General features: G+C 41.9%; 1 protein-coding gene across 1 annotated transcript in view; it reads left to right on the forward strand.

Moving 5' to 3' along the window:
* The window catches only part of LOC121580287 (protein unc-119 homolog A-like), a 47,007-nt gene extending 27,232 nt beyond the window's left edge, over nt 1-19,775 (forward strand). Inside the window, exons 2-5 of the mRNA XM_041895346.2 lie at nt 2,452-2,565; nt 15,153-15,252; nt 18,595-18,767; nt 18,902-19,775. Coding sequence (XP_041751280.1) covers nt 2,452-2,565; nt 15,153-15,252; nt 18,595-18,767; nt 18,902-19,014 — 500 coding nt within the window. The 3' untranslated portion in view covers nt 19,015-19,775. The remainder of the gene's footprint in view (nt 1-2,451; nt 2,566-15,152; nt 15,253-18,594; nt 18,768-18,901) is intronic.
* Nucleotides 19,776-20,366: the final 591 nt, after the last annotated feature.

Genomic DNA, 20,366 nt, shown 5'->3' on the forward strand with positions numbered 1-20,366 from the left:
CCTTGTGCTCTGTCTCTCTCTCTGTCTCTCCCTCCCTCCATCCCTCATCTCATGTAAATTTTCTCTCACCATGTTTTCTATTCTCTAAACACACACATACCCTGCTAACCCGCAGGAGGCTAATCTGGGATGGAGGATTAGTGTCTAAATAAGGCCAACGTCAATCCTCAGATTTCTGTCCCCATCCACCACCGTCACAAGACATCACCCATATCACATGACCCGGGCCAGGAGTTATACCTCAGCTCACCATGTGACCTGAACAGGAAAAACTTTGGGCCATATATGATACATTACTGGCCAGGGAGTGTACACTATAGAAATGGTCCATGCTCGGATATGAATTTAGATTAGATGAGATTCAGGGTATATAAATTATAAATTATGTGAAACAGCTATAGATCTAGGTTTAATGTTGTATCTCGGTAGAATAAATGTTAGATGTAGTTTAAATGTAGATCAATATTTGATATGTGCAGCAGGGACAGCGAAACAGGGGATTGGCCCGTTGTGACAATGCTAGGCTGGTTGCTACGTGACGGAGACAGAGTGCAGCCTCTGAGTGTGAAAGAAGCTGTCAACCATGATGAGAGAAAGGCCTTTTTGGTAAGCTGTGACTTCCTGTCTGTGCCCTGTGTGGTGTACTGTTAGAGCTGGAATTGTGTGTGTTTGTGTGTGTGTGTGTGAGAGAGAGTGAGAGTGAGAGAGTGAGAGTGAGAAAGGGACTTATTGTAGCGGGACTGAAGTAAATTGTCCTTGCTGTCAGTTTCCTGTTTTGCTTGCACGTCTGTCTGTGTTAGGTGTTTTATTTGGTGTATGTGTGTGTGTCCTGCATTAGTCATCTAGAGGTGAGAACAGAGACACACACAACTCTGCTCTACTGTAGCGAGATGATTAACAGGCTCCCAACACTACTGTGGTGATGCCATTAGGGAGAAGATGGAGAGAATGGAAAAGAGAAAATGGGTAGATGAGAGGAGGGGAAAACAGGAAGAAGATGGAGAGAGGACAGAAAGTAGAGGAGAGCAGTTGTATGGTAGCGGAGAAAGGATAAACCTCAGAACAGATGGGCTTTTGATGTCATGCTCTAGGTCTATAAGAGAGAGAGGGAGAGAGCGAGAGGAGTGATAGGAACAGTAATGTCATGATGTAAGACCGCTAGCACCAGCAGTCTGGGAGAAACATGGACGTCAAACTGAATCACAACACATCCCTACAACAAACACACACACACTTTGAGTAATTTTTTACTGCTTTAATCCTTCCTGCCATCACCAGACGGTGTCACAGCTCACACACACACAGAGAACTTGTGTACACACACACATAGCTGGTGTACATACACACACACAGAGAGAGAGAGGGCAGGAAAACAGACATACAAGAATACAAATACACAGTCAGCACACCACACCGTCACAAATCACGAGCTATTTTTGAGTCAGCGGCAGCATCTGAACTTTTCTCTATGATTTCTGCTTTAGACCTGAGGCCACATGACTGTTCTCTGGGAAGAAGCGATACCACGTCACCAAGATCTCTGTGTGTGAGTTTGTAGTGGGAGCGGTGGGTGGGTACTACTACTGGATCTTGAAATATAGAAATGATTACGTCTCCATATTTGTTGGGTGGTTATGTATCCACTCTTTTGTTAGGTAGCCTATGAATGATTTAGACCAGTGTGTGCCACAGAGATATGGTGCAGAGGGTGAGTTAATTTAGCAGGTTATTGTAGGGGTGACAGATCTGTTGTTACACCTTCCAGTGGCACCAGGCCATACAGGAAGCAGGAAATGAGGGCAGCAGCAGCCGGTCTGTGGGAACACTAATGAGCCGTGACACCGCCTGGGGATGGCAGTAAAAATGTGTGTATGGCTCATACAGTCGGCTCTATATTTTTTTGACATTTATCTATTTTTATCCAAATGTCACATTTGAATACATTTAGAGTTGTTTGCAGGTTTGTTTGAAAATAAATACAAATGCAAACCAGTTGGCAATAGTCTGGATGTTTGCATCTTGCTGTCTGTCTTCAGTGGATTTAGAAGATACAATATTGCTTTGGTAATTTCCTCCCTGTGTAGTCCTCGTAACCTAACCTATTTACGGTATACTGTATGTGTGAACCTCAATGTTATTGTTAAGCACTCAGCATTGGCAACCATATGGGATTTATTTAGATACTTTACAGAAACGGGATCAGTGGATGAAGGCTTCCTTCAATAAAGAAATAAAATAAATAGTATATACACTGTAATTGTGTTGATTTTAACATCCTCTATGTCTTTCTCTCTCTCTCTCTCTCTCTCCTCTCCTCTCCTCTCCTCTCCTCTCCTCTCCTCTCCTCTCCTCTCCTCTCCTCTCCTCTCCTCTCCTCTCCTCTCCTCTCCTCTCCTCTCCTCTCCTCTCCTCTCCTCTCCTCTCTCTCTCTCTCTCTTCTCTCTACATCAGACTACCTGTGCGATCCAGGTGAGAATGTGTACAGCATTGACTTTACCAGGTTCAAGATCAGAGACATGGAGACAGGCACAGTGCTGTTCGAAATCTCCAAACCTCCTTATACAGGTGAGACACACACACACACACAGGGGTCTGGCTAGGGCTGTGACGGTCATGGAATTTTGGATGACAGTAATTGGCCAGCCAGCTGCCGAGGAGAGCCCCTGAGGACAACGAGGGCTACGTGCTTACGGTCTCCACGGAGGACGTATGTAAGTCATTCAAGCGTGTTAACCCTCGCAAGGCTGCCAGCCCAGACGGTATCCCTAGCCGCGCCCTCAGACCATGTGCAGACCAGCTAGCTGTTGTGTTTTCTGACATTTTCAATCTCTCTCTAGCTTAGGCCGTTATCCCCACCTGCTTCAAGATGTCCACTTTCATCCCCATGCCCAAGAAAAATTAACTGAACTGATTGACTACCCACCCCTTGCTGCTCCCCCTATGGACATGTATCATTGCTACAGTTCTAAATGTGTATATATAATAATAATAATTATTATTATTATTATTAGTATTATTGTCTCATTCACTTCTCTTTTTTTTTTACCTGCACTATTGGAGCTCGGAGCATAAGAATTTCCCTGTGACCGTGTGCATGTGACTAATAAACTAATCTAATCTATAAAAAAAACACTGCAATAACTGTTAGAATAGCAACAGAAACTATCATTTTCTCCTCTCTTCCGCTCCTGACTGCATGTGCTGGCACAGAAATATACTGAACAAAAATATAAATGCAACATGCAACAATTTCAACGATTTTACTAAGTTACAGTTAATAAACTCAGCAAAAAAAGAAACGTCCCTTTTTCAGGACCCTGTCTTTCCAAGATAATTTGAAAAATCAAAATAACTTCACAGATCTTCATTGTAAAGGGTTTAAACACTGTTTCCCATGCTTGTTCAATGAACCATAAACAATTAACGAACATGCACCTGTGGAATGGTCGTTAAGACACTAACAGCTTATAGACGGTAGGCAATTAAGGTCACACTCATTACAGAGAGGCTAACCGAGAGAGAGAGAGACAAGATGGCGTATTGATTAGAAAGTGGTACAAACCACCTCAAGATAAAAACATAATATTCAAAATCAGTTAGTTAGACTAAATATTAGCATTTCATATATTCGCAGATAATAAAATTCAATCTGGATAATAACACAAAACAAATCATAAGGCTAGAGAAATATATCGACAAATATTACAACAACACGCAACACCCAAACATGGCGGAAGATAAACGAGGAGAACCAATCCCCAAGAGAAAACATGACTTGTAGACTGATACAGATGATATATGCTTTTCACCACTGGGTCTGGTAAGTGTGGAAAGCGACCTGTTGAAGTCGATAAATGACAAATTGGGCATACTAGAATTGGTCAGTAAAGACATAAAAGAGTTGAAAGCGAGTCTTGAAATGAGTGACGAAAAAGCTGCGTTAATGGAGAAAGAAACCATAAAATTACAAGTGACAGTCTCTAAGATGGAAACGGACATTAGGGAACTTAAAAAGGAGAACAACCTTCTGAGAGAAACCTTACTAGACATCCAAACTAGATCGATGAGAGAAAATGTAGTACTTACGGGTATTCAGGAAAAGGAGGGAGCAATAACAGAGAGTGTTCTGAAGGATTTCCTGCATACAGCGCTTCAAATACCACTCGAGGCTGTCGATAAAATCACCGTTTCAGACAAAGAGGAAAGAAATATGAGCGCCCAATCGTTGCCAAATTAGCATTCTTTAAGGATAAAGCAATGGTAAAAAGCCTTGGGAAAAGACTTGCTGGCACGAAAATAGGCATGAATGATCAGTTCACGAGGGAGATTGCAGAAAGGCGCAAAGTTGTGTATCCAATCTTCAAGGAAAATAGATTAAAAGGGAAACGTGTTGCACTGGTGGTAGATAAACTGTATATCGACAACCAAATGTTCAGAGACACAAAGACTACTCTATGGCTATTCTAAAAGTTGTAATAGAGGAGCTGAATAATGGAACACCCAATACTAGCAATGATACTAATATTAAAGAACATTTATAGTAAGTATAGTATTTTGTGAAAGGATAAAACGATATAACAAGAAAAAATAACAAGCAGAATAATACATCTTCAAATACAACTAATTAGAACATGGCTTTTTGGCGGGCAATTGTTGTTTTGGCGGACTGTTGTTGTGGTTAGTACTGTCTTCTCCCTGGCGTCCTTTCCCCCTTGCGGCAGGTGTGGATGCGGGTGCGTTTTCGCGCTCGGCCCATTTCCTCAGCAGTCAACCATGTGGTGTGCATTTTTGTGTTTGGAAAGGTGCGCCGTTAAGTGAGTGAGAGGGGAAATGGTTGCATATCCCAGAGCCGACGGAGGTCTATGAGCAGGGGTAGTGAGAGAGAGCTTTCAATTTTGTGTAGATGAGGGATATACATTTTTAAATATAGTATACATCTAATCTAATTTTTTATTGTCCTATCATATGATGGAAAGATCCCCAACCCTATATCCTGGACACCCACCTGAGCGACCCATACACCAAAGATAAGTTCCTATCTGTTTTATGGACCTGCTGTGAGTATGCAGCCTAAACAGAGAAATAAATGCGGTCAGAGACCTACTTGAGCAGCATCGCCCCCTCAAGATTCTGAGCCTGCCTGGCAGGTTTGGTCCTACAAAGCCAGAGCCCCCTGATGGGAGAGCATTATATACAAGGAAATTCTCAAAGCTGCTAATGAGAACCTTGACGACCTTGTACCTAGCCGGTGGGGATTCCGGTGGGGTAACCCCACTTAGGTAGTGGCAGTGCTGGCAACACCGGCTGCAGTAACCCATGGGGAGGGGGTCACACTCGGACAATCAGAGAGGGGGTTTATCATTGTGGCACAAAATAATTAAAGGTCTGACTGCGGTAAATCTGCTTCTGTTTTGTGGGTGGCACTGTGTGCTGTTTTCGATGGATGGGTCCTGGCCTCTCGGGGCCTTTGGGATACGGAGGGACGTGGGTGGGATGCCGATCACTGGGATGACGGCTCAACTTCGGATAGGGAGGGGCTTTAGCGGGGGAATTAGTGGAGAACAATTGAAGGGTTACTTAGTAGCAATGCAAATATCACGGTACAGCTATATGGACACTCAATCATTACGGTATTTTTTATTGGTAAATTTACAAACATATACAGTGGGGAAAAAAAGTTTTTAGTCAGCCACCAATTGTGCAAGTTCTCCCACTTAAAAAGATGAGAGAGGCCTGTAATTTTCATCATAGGTACACGTCAACTATGACAGACAAAAGGAGGAAAAAAATCAAGAAAATCACATTGTAGGATTTGTAATGAATTTATTTGCAAATTATGGTGGAAAATAAGTATTTGGTCAATAACAAAAGTTTGTCAATACTTTGTTATATACCCTTTGTTGGCAATGACACAGGTCAAATGTTTTCTGTAAGTCTTCACAAGGTTTTCACACACTGTTGCTGGTATTTTGACCCATTCCTCCATGCAGATCTCCTCTAGAGCAGTGATGTTTTGCGGCTGTCGCTGGGCAACACGGACTTTCAACTCCCTCCAAAGATGTTCTATGGGGTTGAGATCTGGAGTCTGGCTAGGCCACTCCAGGACCTTGAAATGCTTCTTACGAAGCCACTCCTTCGTTGCCTGGGCGGTGTGTTTGGGATCATTGTCATGCTGAAAGACCCAGCTACGTTTCATCTTCAATGCCCTTGCTGATGGAAGGAGGTTTTCACTCAAAATCTCACGATACATGGCCCCATTCATTCTTTCCTTTACACGGATCAGTCGTCCTGGTCCCTTTGCAGAAAAACAGCCCCAAAGCATGATGTTTCCACCCCTATGCTTCACAGTAGGTATGGTGTTCTTTGGATGCAACTCAGCATTCTTTGTCCTCCAAACACGACGAGTTGAGTTTTTACCAAAAAGTTATATTTTGGTTTCATCTGACCATATGACATTCTCCCAATCCTCTTCTGGATCATCCAAATGCACTCTAGCAAACTTCAGACGGGCCTGGACATGTACTGTCTTAAGCAGGGGGACACGTCTGGCACTGCAGGATTTGAGTACCTGGCGGCGTAGTGTGTTACTGATGGTAGGCTTTGTTACTTTGGTCCCAGCTCTCTGCAGGTCATTCACTAGGTCCCCCCGCGTGGTTCTTGGATTTTTGCTCACCGTTCTTGTGATCATTTTGACCCCACGGGGTGAGATATTGCGTGGAGCCCCAGATCGAGGGAGATTATCAGTGGTCTTGTATGTCTTCCATTTCCTAATAATTGCTCCCACAGTTGATTTCTTCAAACCAAGCTGCTTACCTATTACAGATTCAGTCTTCCCAGCCTGGTGCAGGTCTACAATTTTGTTTCTGGTGTCCTTTGACAGCTCTTTGGTCTTGGCCATAGTGGAGTTTGGCGTGTGACTGTTTGAGGTTGTGGACAGGTGTCTTTTATACTGATAACAAGTTCAAACAGGTGCCATTACTACAGGTAACGAGTGGAGGACAGAGGAGCCTCTTAAAGAAGAAGTTACAGGTCTGTGAGAGCCAGAAATCTTGCTTGTTTGTAGGTGACCAAATACTTATTTTCCACCATAATTTGCAAATAAATTCATAAAAAATCCTACAATGTGATTTTCTGGATTTTTTTTTCTGAATTTGTCTGTCATAGTTGACGTGTATGATGAAAATTACAGGCCTCTCTCATCTTTTTAAGTGGGAGAACTTGCACAATTGGTGGCTGACTAAATACTTTTTTTCCCCACTGTATAATGATAAATAGACTTGAAACTTGTATCTCATTATGGTGTATGGTGAAATAAGTATAGCCAGTTATAATTGTAATGGCTTAGCTGATAATAACAAAAGAAGAACAATATTTACATGGCTCAAAGAGAAGGAATATAATATCTATTGTTTACAGGAAACTCATTCAACAATTCGAGATGAAGTTGCGTGGAAAAAGGAATGGGGAGGCAAAATATACTTCTCCCATGGGCAAATAAATTAAAAAGGGGTGATGATATTAATTAATAGTAATTTCGATCCGAATGTGCAAATTGTCCAAATATATACACAAGGTAGATGGATTATTTTAAATATGTTATTGGACCATAAACAGATATGGCTCATTAACCTTTATCGACCAAATAATGATGATCCACACTTCTTTGAAAATATATATAATAAATGATCAACCCTGCAAGCAATTCAGGACAGTTTTATTATGGTGGGGGATTATAATACTGTTTTAAATAGCTCAATGGACCGTAAAGAAATCACACCACAAACAATCACCCACATGCTCTTAAGGAAATTGTGAATGTCATGGATACATTAGAACTAGTAGATATATGGAGGCTTAAATATCCTGATCTAGTGAGATATACATGGCGGAGACGCAATCAAGCTAGTCGTCTTGACTTCTATCTTATGTCATTCTCGTTGGCACCAAAAGTTAAAAAAGTATAGGGGACAGAATGCGGTCCATCATTTAATTGGCATATACATTACTCTTACTGAATTTCCACGTGGGCGATGATATTGGAAATTTAATCAAAGCCTTTTGGATGATAATTTATTTGTAACTAGGACAAAGGAATTTATAACTGACTTTTTCCGACATAACATAGGTACAGCAAATCCCCTTACTGTATGGGACACCTTTAAATGTGCCTTTAGAGGCCATGCAATTCAGTACTCATCTCGAAAACAAAAGCAATTTAGGTCAAAAGAGTTTATACTAACAAAGGAAATAGAAAGTCTAACAGAACAGATAGATGGCAATAAAAACTGTAACATAGAGGCTCAGAATAAATTAGAGGAAAAACTAAAAGAAATGGAGAAACTTATTCAAGAAAGATGAAGTGTAATATATTATAAAAATAAAGCAAACTGGATGGAAAATGGGGAAAAATGCACAAAATTATTTTTTTATCTTCAACATAGGAATGCTACCAAAAATAACTTAATGAAACTGGTTAAAATTGACGGAGTCACCCATGATTCACCAAATTATATTTTGAAGGAGGAAACTTTAAGCATATGTTTTCGTTTCAGTCACCTCCATCTCCTCTAACTGAAGCTAATTGTAGAGATTTTTTTTCTATTGATAATGTAAAATTAACAGCCATACAGAAAGACTCCTGTGAAGGTGAAATTACAGAGGAGGAACTTCTGGATGCAAATAAAGACTTTAAGTCCGGGAAAACTCCAGGGTTGGATGGCATACCAGTCGATGTATACCAAACCTTTTTTGATATACTAAGAGGACCATTATTAGCATGTTTTAACCACTCCTATGTAAATGGTAGATTATCTGACACTCAAGAAGAAGGTCTGATCTCATTATTACTGAAACAGGATACAAGTGGAAAATATAAAGATCCAGTCTATTTCAAAAATTGGAGACTCAGTGTTGTGATGCAAAAATTCTAGTAAAATGTATAGTGCATAGAATTAAAAAGGTATTGTCAGATATTATTCATTCTAATCAGACAGGTTTTTTACATGGAAGATACATTGGAGATAATATAAGGCAAGTATTGGGAACAATAGAACATTATGGAAAATCTGGGAAACCAGGCCTGCTATTCATAGCAGACTTCGAAAAGGCATTTGATAAAGTATGACTGGGGTTTATATATAAATGCCTGGAGCATTTCAATTTTGGAGAATCTCTTATAAAATGGGTCAAAATCATGCATAGTAACCCTAGGTGTAAAATAGTAAATAATGGCTATTTCTCAGAAAGTTTTAAACTGTCAAGAGGAGTGAAACAAGGTTGTCCACTATCGGCATATCTATTTATTGTGGCCGTTGAGATGTTAGCTATTAAAATCAGATCCAACAATAATATCAGAGGATTAGAAATCCAGGGCTTAAACAAAGGTGTCATTGTACGCTGATGATTCATGTTTTCTTTTAAATCCACAACTAGAATCCCTACACAGCCTCATAGAGGATCTAGATACATTTTCTAACCGCTCTGGATTACAACCAAATTATGACAAATGTACTATATTACGTATTGGATCACTAAAAAATAAAAAATGTACATTACAATGTAGTTTACCAATAAAATGGTCTGATGGTGATTTGGATATACTCGGAATACATATCCCAAAGGAAATAAATGATCTTACTTCAATAAATTATAATAGAAAGTCAGCAAAAATAGAGAAGATCTTGCTACCATGGAAAGGTAAATACCTGTCAATTTGTGGAAAAATCACCCTGATTAACTCTTTAGTATTATCCCAGTTTACCTATTTGCTTATGGTCTTGCCTACGCCTAGCGAACAGTTTTTTTTCAATTATATGAGAAAAAAATATTCCATTTTATTTGGAACGGCAAGCCAGACAAAAATAAACGGGCCTATTTATATAATGAATATGAATTCGGAGGACAGGAATTATTAAATATTAAAGCATTAGACCTATCACTAAAAGCTTCAGTCATACAAAAGTTATACTTCCGAACTGGTTCACTAGCAAATTAGTAAGATTGTCTCACCCAATGGCCTTTTTCCCTTTATTCAGATTACAACCACTCACTTTCAGTTATTTGAAAAGGAAATCATATCCCAAATATCACTATTTCTAAAACAAGCCATAGAATGTTGGTTGCAATTTCAATTTAATCCTCCAGAAACGACAGAACAAATAATGCAACAAATATTGTGGTTAAACTCAAATATACTAATTGATAACAAAAACATTTTTTTTAAAGGTATAATCTTCATAAATGATATCATCGGTAGGACTGGTGGAGTTATGTCGCACATGCAGCTAACAAAAACATATGGAAATGTCTGCTCGACCCAAAATTACAACCAAATAATTGCAGCCTTACCACAAAAAAATGGAAGAGGAAAGTGGAAGGGAGAGAAAATAAGGAACTTGTCTGTCGGCCTTGCATTAAAGAACATAATTGGTTAAGGAAAACTGTGATAAATAAAAAAGTATATCTGTTTCATTTAAGGACCAAAGGATTGACAGCCGTCCCATATAGATTTCAAAATAGTTGGGAAGAGATTTTTGACGTACCGATTACATGGCATAGTGTTTATGAACTGATACATGAAACGACACCGGATTCAAAAATTGGAATCTTTCAATTTAAATTGTTATATACAATTATTGCTACCAATAGAATGTTATTTATATGGGGGATGCAATCTTCCCAGCTCTGCAGATTTTGCTGCGAAGAGACAGAATCATTAGTTCATTTGTTTTGGTACTGTCCATTTGTAGCTTGTTTTTGGACACAGGTCCAGGAATGGCTAAAGGATTGCAATATTTACCTGGAGCTAACCTTGCAGATAGCATTACTGGGTGATCTGAAAAGTCATAGTCAATCGATCAATAATATTATAATACTTTTAGCAAAAATGTTTATTTTTAATTCACAATCTGTTGAAACAAAGAGAATAGAAAGGTTCAGAATTTTTGTAAAACATCACAGTACAGTGGAAATATATATGGCAAATAGAAATCCTATATGGATGGTGTTAAGAGATAGATGGGAGGTGTTGAATGGATTTTGAAGGATGGGACTAATAACAACTAACAACAAAATAATAACAAGATAACTAATAATGTAAGCATACTGTGTCCATAATAAGTATATAGGTTGTATGTTGGGAGCTTTTGGGAAAGAGCACAGTTAGAAAGATATGGCATATAGAAGCAAACCGGATGGACATCATGAAAATGATCGGAGAGGTAGAGAGTAGAAGAAGTTCTGGAGAAAAAAACAAACAAAATATAATTATTGTAAAATTGACTGTGTCCATAAAATATAGATAGTACATATAAGCTGCAAGTAGAGGCCTAAGCATTGTTGTTCACTAGTTTACCCCAAGTAGGGATAGGGTGGCGGGGTTGGAAAGTAATAAAGGGGAATATATATATATATAAAAAACATGGGCGATTGGAAGTGATGCAGACAATTACATTCATGGAACTTACAATCTATCTGCAATATTAAGCTGATCTACCCCCCCCCCCTCCCCCAATTTTTAAAAAATCTTTTTTTTAATAATAATAATAATAATAATATTAATAAGAAGAAGAAGAAGAAGAAGAAGAAGAAAGAAGAAGAAGAAGAAGAAGAAGAAGAAGAAGAAGAAGAATAAGAATAATAATAATCATACAATTAAAATAATAATAACGAAAAAATGTATATCAATAAAAAAAACAAGGTCAGTGTTGTGACACTAAAGAGGCCTTTCTACTGACTCTGAAAAACACCAAAAGAAAGATGCCCAGGGTCCCTGCTCATCTGCGTGAACGTGCCTTAGGCATGCTGCAGGGAGCCATGAGGACTGCAGATGTGGCCAGGGCAATACATTGCAATGTCCGTACTGTGAGACGCCTAAGACAGCGCTACAGGGAGACAGGACGGACAGCTGATTGTCCTCGCAGTGGCAGACCACGTGTAACAACACCTGCACAGGATCGGTACATCCGAACATTACACCTGCGGGATGGATGGCAACAACAACTGCCCGAGTTACACCAGGAATGCACAATCCCTCCATCAGTGCTCAGACTGTCTGCAATAGGCTGAAAGAGGCTGGACTGAGGGCTTGTAGACCTGTTGTAAGGCAGGTCCTCACCAGACATCACCGGCAAATACGTCCCCTATGGGCACAAACCCACCGTCGCTGTACCAGACAGGACTGGCAAAAAGTGCTCTTCACTGACGAGTCGCGGTTTTGTCTCACCGGGGGTGATGGTCGCATTCGCGTTTAGAGCCCGGATCTCAATCCCATTGAGCACGTCTGGGACCTGTTGGATCAGAGGGTGAGGGCTAGGGCCATTCCCCCCAGAAATGTCAGGGAACTTGCAGGTGCCTTGTTGGAAGAGTGGGGTAACATCTCACACAAAGAACTGACAAATCTGGTGCAGTCCATGAGTAGGAGATGCACTGCAGTACTTAATGCAGCTGGTGGCCACACCAGATACTGACTGTTACTTTTGATTTTGACCCCCCCTTTGTTCAGGGACACATTATTCAATTTCTCTTAGTCACATGTCTGTGGAACTTGTTCAGTTTATGTCTCAGTTGTTGAATCTTGTTATGCTCATACAAATATTTACACATCTTTTTTTGCTGATTTTATAAGGAAATCAATCAATTTAAATACATTCATTAGGCCCTAGTCTATGGATTTCACATGACTCGGCAGGGGCGCAGCCATGGGTGGGCCTGGCTCCCAAGTGGGTGGGCCTTTGCCCTCCCAGGCCCACCCATGGGGAGCCAGGCCCAGTCAATCAGAATGAGTGTTTCCCCTCAAAAGGGCTTTATCACAGACATAAACACTCAGTTTCATCAGCTGTCCAGCTGGCTGGTCTCAGACGATCCCGCAAGTGAAGAAGACTAATGTGGAGGTTCTGGGCTGGCGTGGTTACACGTCGTCTGCGGTTGTGAGACCGGTTGGACATACTGCAATATTCTCTAAAACAACATTGAAGGTGGCTTATGGTAGAGATATGAACATTCCATTATCTGGCAACAGCCCTGCAGTCAGCATACCAATTGCACGCTCCCTCAAAACTTGAGACATCTATGGCATTGTGTTGTGTGACAAAACTGCACATTTTAGAGTGTCCTTTTATTGTCCCAACACAAGGTGCACCTGTGTAATAATCATGCAGTTTAAGCAGCTTCTTGATATGCCACACCTGTCATGTGGATGGATTATCTTGGCAAAGGATAAATGCTCACTAGCAGGGATGTAAACAAATTTGTGCACAAAAGTTGAGAGAAATTAGCTTTTTGTGCGTATGGACAATTTCTGCGAACTTATATTTCAGGTCATGAAACATGGGACCAACACTTTACATGTTGCATTTATATTTTTGTTCAGTATAGAATGAATAGAACGGGCATCACCATTCAAGTCAATGATGGTGTAATGGGTGGACTGTCATTGCGAGTGTAACCATAGGAGCAAAGCATGAAGTAGAATATATGTTAAAATAGGTGCTGTGATTTGTTGATTCAACTCAATAGACATTACAAAAAATACATTCCATTGCATAGATGTGGTAAAGAGGTCAATGGAACACAGACCTTGGGGGATAGAAGAAGGATGCCGGATTTGGCGGACATTCAACAAATCTGATCCAACAAAGTGGATATTCGTCAAATCCGTCATGATTTATGTATTGTAATAAGCCCACAGTATGGTTACTAAAGTCCAATTTTGATCTATTTGGCTGTTTTCGCTGCATAACATTTAGAAGTTATCCCTTTTCAGTTTTAGAAGAACTTACTGCTAAATGTGACCCGTTTCAAGAAGGTAGGCGTATGTCGCACGTCACTACTTCACAGGATAGGCATTTGAACGTTTCTTTTTTGTTTTAATCAAAATTCGATTTTTGACAGAAAGGCCTTCTGGAATATGTGAACTTTCATGTGCCTTAATAACAAACTTATATGCCATCGGTAAACACAAATAAAATTGTTAACCTCTTAAGGATCAGACCCTTTTTTTCCATTTTCACCTAAATGACACCCAAATCTAACTGCCTGTAGCTCAGGACCTGAAGCAAGGATATATATGCATATTCTTGATACCATTTGAAAGGAAACACTTTGAAGTTTGTGGAAATGTGAAATGAATGTAGGATAATATAACACATTAGATCTGGTAAAGATGTTCCATCATCTTTGAAATGCAAGAGAAAGGCCACAATATAATATTGCAGTTTAGGCGCAATTGGCCCCTAGATGGCAGCAGTGTGTGTGCAAAGTTTCAGATTGATCCAGTGAAGCATTGCAATACTGGACTATTCTGTATCAAGTCTGCCCAAAAGTGCAGAATTGGTCAATTGATACATTTTCAAGTATACAACTATAGAGAACATACAAAAATGATATGGTATTACAAAATGTAAGTTTACACACTCCCAGGATGTCATACATGATGGATCATTAGCCATCAGATGGCCGGGCGGGGTGGGTGTGGAGCCAGAGACAGCAGGTGTTCAAACTGTAGAACCCAGTTCCTACATTTTGAATATAAAGATTGATTTGATCAAACAAAACTATGCTACATTTTATGTCTGGGACCCTTAGGATGACAAATCAGAGCAAGATTACTGAATGTAAGTACATTATTTACCTTCAAAGGTGAATGTATCAAACCAGTTGCCGTGATAAGTTTTCTGTTGTTGTGCACTCTCCTCAAACAATAGCATGGTATTTCTTCACTGTAAAGCTACTATAAATTGGACAGTGCAGTTAGATTAACAAGAAAATACGTTTGCTGTTACTTACAACAGTCATGCTAATAACATTAGCGCATGTTAGCTCAACCGTCCCGCATACGGGACACCGATCCCGTAGAGGTTAAATTATGAGCCTAGTTGGTTTAGCCACAGAAAAAGACAGGAACCTTCCCGCTAGCCTTGATTGGGGGCGTTGCCAGGGTTTCCCACAGCTGATTCAAATAATCAAAGCTTGATCCTGAGTTGGTTATTTGAATCAGCTGTGTAGCGTTAGGGCAAAAACCAAAACGTGCACCCAGGGGAGCCCCAGGACCGAGTTTGGGAAACCCTGGCCTAGGCGATCGAAGAGGAGGGTGAGTGTTACCTTAGCTCTCTCTCTCTTATGCTCTCTCTCTCTCTCTCTCTCTCTCTGTGTAGATAAAGCAGGAGATAAAAGGGCCATTGATCCATACACCGGAAGGTTTGTCCGCTACCAGTTCACCCCTGCCTTCCTCCGGCTAAGAGAAGTTGGTGCCACGTAAGTCCAACCTCAAGTCTAACCTCTCATACGGAAGTATTTTTTATGTATTATTTTTTACATTATTAGCTCAGAAAGTGTTTTGTATCATTACATACAGCCGGGAAAAACTATTGGATATCAGAGCGACGGTAACTCAACAGCATTAAGACCAGAAATATGACTTTCCCGAAGCAGATCCTTTGTTTGCTCTCCCCAGGGCAATTGAACTGATTCCAGCGGCTGACCCAAAACATCGCCGGCAGAGGAGAGGCACTCAGAGCGGCCTACTGGTTCGACTTAGGAGGCGCGCCCACCACCCACCGCTTCCAAGTATATTACTCGCTAATGTTCAGTCTTTGTATAACAAGGTCGACGAGCCCAGGGCAAGGATTTCTTTCCAGAGAGACATCAGGGCCTGTAACATACTTTCTTTCATGGAAACATGGCTCTCTCTGGATATTCTGTCGAAATCGGTCCAGCCAGATGGGTTCTCAGTTCATCGCGCAGACAGAAATATCTTATCTCTCCAGGAAGCAGAAGGGCGGAGGTGTGTGTTCCATGATTAATGACCCATGGTGTAACATACAGGAACTCAAGTCCTTTTGTTCACCCGACCTAGAATACCTCACAATCAAATGCAGACCGTATTATCTCCCAAGATAATTTTCTTAGGTTATAGTCACGGCCGTGTATATCCCCCCTCAAGCCGATACCATGACAGCCCTTAAAGAACCTCACTGGACTTTATGCAAACTGGAAACCATATATCCTGAGGCTGCATTTATTGTAGCCGGGGATCTTAACAAAGCAAATTTGAGGACTAGGCTGCCGAAGATCTATCAACATATCGACTGTTGTACACGGGCTACTAAAATTCTCGACCATTGCTATTCGAACTTCCGGGATGGTTATAAGGCCCTCGCCGCCCTCCTTTCGGCAAATCTGACCATGACTCCATTTTGCTCCTCCCTTCCTATAGGCAGAAACTCAAACAGGAAGTACCCGTTCTAAAGACTATTCAACGCTGGTCTGACCAAACGGAATCCACGCTTCAAGATTGTTTTGATCACGCGGACTGGGATATGTTCTGGGTAGCTTGCGAAAATAATTTTGACGAATACACTGAAACAGTGACTGAGTTTATCAGGAAGTGTATAGGAGATGTTGTGCCCACTGTGACATTTAAAACCTACCCTAACCAGAAACCGTGAATAGATGGCAGCATTCGCGCAAAACTGAAAGCGCGAACCACCGCATTTAACCATGGCAAGGTGACTGGGAATATGGCAGAATACAAACAGTGTAGCTACTCACTCCGCAAGGCAATTAAACAGGCAAAACATGAGTATAGAGACAAAGTGGAGTCGCAATTCAACGGTTCAGACATGAGACGTAAGTGGCAGGGTCTACAGACAATCATGGACTACAAAAGGAAAACCAGCCACGTCGCAGACACCGACGTCTTGCTTCCGGACAAGCTAAACACCTTCTTCGCCCGCTTTGAGGATAACACAGTGCCACCAACACGGCCCACTACCAAGGACTGTGGGCTCTCCTTCTCCGTGGCCGACGTGAGTAAGACATTTAAGCATGTTAACCCCCGCAAGGCTGCCGGCCCAGACGGCATCCCTAGCTGCGTCCTCAGAGCATGCGCAGACCAGCTGGCTGGTGTGTTTACGGACATATTCAATCTCTCCCTATCCCAGTCTGCTGTCCCCACATGCTTCAAGATGGCCACCACTGTTCCTGTACCCAAGAAAGCAAAGGTAACTGAACTAAATGACTATCGCCCAGTAGCACTCACCTCTGTCATCATGAAGTGCTTTGAGAGACTAGTCAAGTATCATATCACCTCTACCTTACCTGTCACCCTAGACCTACTTCAATTTGCTTACCACCCCAATAGATCCACAGACGATGCAATCGCCATTACACTGCACACTGCCCTATCCCATCTGGACAAGAGGAATACCTATGTAAGAATGCTGTTCATTGACTATTGCTCAGCATTCAACACCATATTACCCTCCAAGCTCATCATTAAGCTCGAGGCCCTGGGTCTGAACCCCGCCCTGTGCAACTGGGTCCTGGACTTCCTGACAGGCCGCCCCCAGGTGGTGAATGTAGGTAACAACATCTCCACTTCGCTGATCCTCAACTCTGGGCCCCTCAAGGGTGCGTGCTTAGCTCCCTCCTGTACTCCCTGTTCACCCATGACTGCGTGGCCAAGCATGCTTCCAACTCAATCATCAAGTTTGCAGATGACACTACAGTAGTAGGCTTGATTACCAACAATGACGAGACAGCCTACAGGGAGGAGGTGAGGGCTCTGGGAGTGTGGTGCCAGGAAAAATAACCTTTCACTCAACGTCAACAAAACAAAGGAGATGATCGTGGACTTCAGGAAACAGCAGAGGGTGAACCCCCCTATCCACATTGACGGGACCGTAGTGGAGAAGGTGGAAACCTTCAAGTTCCTTGGCGTACACATCACTGACAAACTGAAATGGTCCACCCACGCTGACAGTGTCGTGAACAAGGCCCAACAGAGCCTCTTCAACCTCAGGAGGCTGAAGAAATTTGTCTAGGCACCTAAAACCCTCACAAACTTTTAGAGATGCACAATTGAGAGCATCATGTCGGGCTGTATCACCGGCTGGTACGGCAACTACACCGCCCGCAACCGCAGGGCTCTCCAGAGGTTGGTGCGGTCTGCCGAACGCATTACCGGGGGCAAACTACCCGCCCTCCAGGACACCTACAGCACCCGATGTCACAGGAAGGCCAAAAAGATCATCAAGGACATCAACCATCTGAGCCACTGCCTGTTCACCCTGCTATCATCCAGAAGGCGAGGTTAATACAGGTGCATCAAAGCTGGGACCGAGAGAATGAAAAACAGCTTCTATCTCAAGGCCATCAGACTGTTAAATAGCCATCACTAGCACATTAGAGGCTGCTGCTGCTTATTGAAATCACTGGCCACTTTAAGAAATGGAACACTAGTCACTTTAATAATGTTTACAGTCACTTTAATGATGTTTACATATCTTGCATTACTCATCTCATATGTATATACTGTATTCTATAATATTATACTGTATCTTAGTCCATGCCGCTCTGTCATTGCTTGTCCATATATGTATATTTTCTTAAATTCCATTCCTTACTTAGATTTGTGTGTATTGGGTATATGTTGTGAAATTTTCAGATATTAATTGTTAGATATTACTGCACTGTCGGAGCTAGAAGCACAAGCATTTCACTACACCGGCAATAACATCTGCTAAACACCCCCGTTACTCTCTCTCGCTTAATCTCTTCATCGCCCCTCTCTCTCCATCCTTCGCTCACTCTCAGTGTTGAGTTCACCGTAGGAGACATGCCCATAGAGAACCTCCGGATGATTGAGAGGCACTACTTCAGGGAGAAGCTGCTCAAGAGCTTTGATTTTGAATTTGGCTTCTGTATGCCCAGTAGCAAGAACACCTGCGAACACATCTACGAGTTCCCCCCTCTCTCTGAAGATGTCAGTGAGTACACACACACACACACACACACACACACACACACACACACACCACAGAGACAGTGGTGGTATGTGGTGATTTTGATTTGTTTGGCTTTAATCTATACAATGTGACTGTGTGTCTTTCGCCCCCTGCAGTGCGAGAGATGATCCTGCACCCGTACAAGACGCAGTCCGACAGCTTCTACTTTGTGGACAACAAGCTGGTGATGCACAACAAGGCAGAATACTCCTACAGTGGCGGCCCCTAGAGGATAGAGGACCAACCAGGCTCCTGCAGCCAGACAGACAGACAGAAAGAAAGAGGGACAGATGGATGTATGGACAGACCTAGGGACCATGTTACTCAGTGGCACTGTTAACAAACCACTGATCCCATGCTCTCTCAGCCCTATGGATCAGCTACAGAAACACCACTGAATAGACCCAACTAGATCTAGTGTGTATGTGTGTCTGTGCGCATCAGGTGTGTGTGTGTGTGTGTGTGCGCGAATAGCTTGCCTGTGTCAGAGCCTCGGAACACATGCACCAACACACACACACTCCCAAACAGCACTTGGTCAGACACTGCCATTGATCCAGTAGATGCCAGCATACGAGTGTGTTCTATGGCATGTCCACCAGACATGACTTAGTCATTATAAAGCGACATAGAGTTGTTATATTGCCTCAGAGGCAATGAGACCAGCAAGTAAAGTACCAGTAGAGGCTAGAGAAGAAATAAATGGATGTGTGTGCGTGTATAAAATGTGTCTCTGTCTGTATATTTATTATGTAGGTGTGTGTATGATTGTGTGTGCACGTCTGTATGTTTGGCATGACTCTGTGTGCGCTCACGACAGTATGTGTGTCTGTCGTTGTGTTTGTGAGTCTAAAGCTTAATGAAATTAGAGGTAACTGACATTGAAACAGTTAGACTCTTCATCCGTCACTATAACGGTTGGTGGCACCTTAATTGGGGAGAATGGGCTCGTGGTAATGACTGGAGTGGAGTCAGTGGAATGGTATCAAATACATCAAACGCATGGTTTCCAGTGTTTGATGCCATTCCATTTGTGCCATTATTATGAGCCGTTCTCCCCTCGGCAACCTCCACTGTTGGTAAATATACACAGTGTACAAAACGTTTAGGAACACTTTCCTAATATTGAGCTGCACCCCCTTTTGCCCTCAGAACAGCCTCAATTCGTCAGGGCATGGACTCTAAAAGGTTTCCCACAGTTGTGTCAAGTTGGCTGGATGTCCTTTGGGTGTTGGACCATTCTTGATACACATGGGAAACTGTTGAGCATGAAAAACACAGCAGCGTTGCAGTTCTTGACACACTCAAACCTGTGCGCCTGGCACCTACTACCATACCCTGCTCAAATGCACTTAAATATGTTTCTTGCCCATTCACCCACTGAATGGCACACATACACAATCCATGTCTCAATTGTCTCAAAGCTTAAAAATACTTATTTAACCTGTCTTCTCCCCTTCATCTACACTGATTGAAGTGGATTTAACCAGTGACATCAATAAGGGATCATTTATTTCACCTGGATTCACCTGGTCAGTCTATGTCATGGAAAGAGCAGTGTACAGGTACATACATTTTACA

The sequence above is a fragment of the Coregonus clupeaformis genome, chromosome 13, assembly GCF_020615455.1.
Source record: "Coregonus clupeaformis isolate EN_2021a chromosome 13, ASM2061545v1, whole genome shotgun sequence".
Classification (NCBI taxonomy): domain Eukaryota; kingdom Metazoa; phylum Chordata; class Actinopteri; order Salmoniformes; family Salmonidae; genus Coregonus; species Coregonus clupeaformis.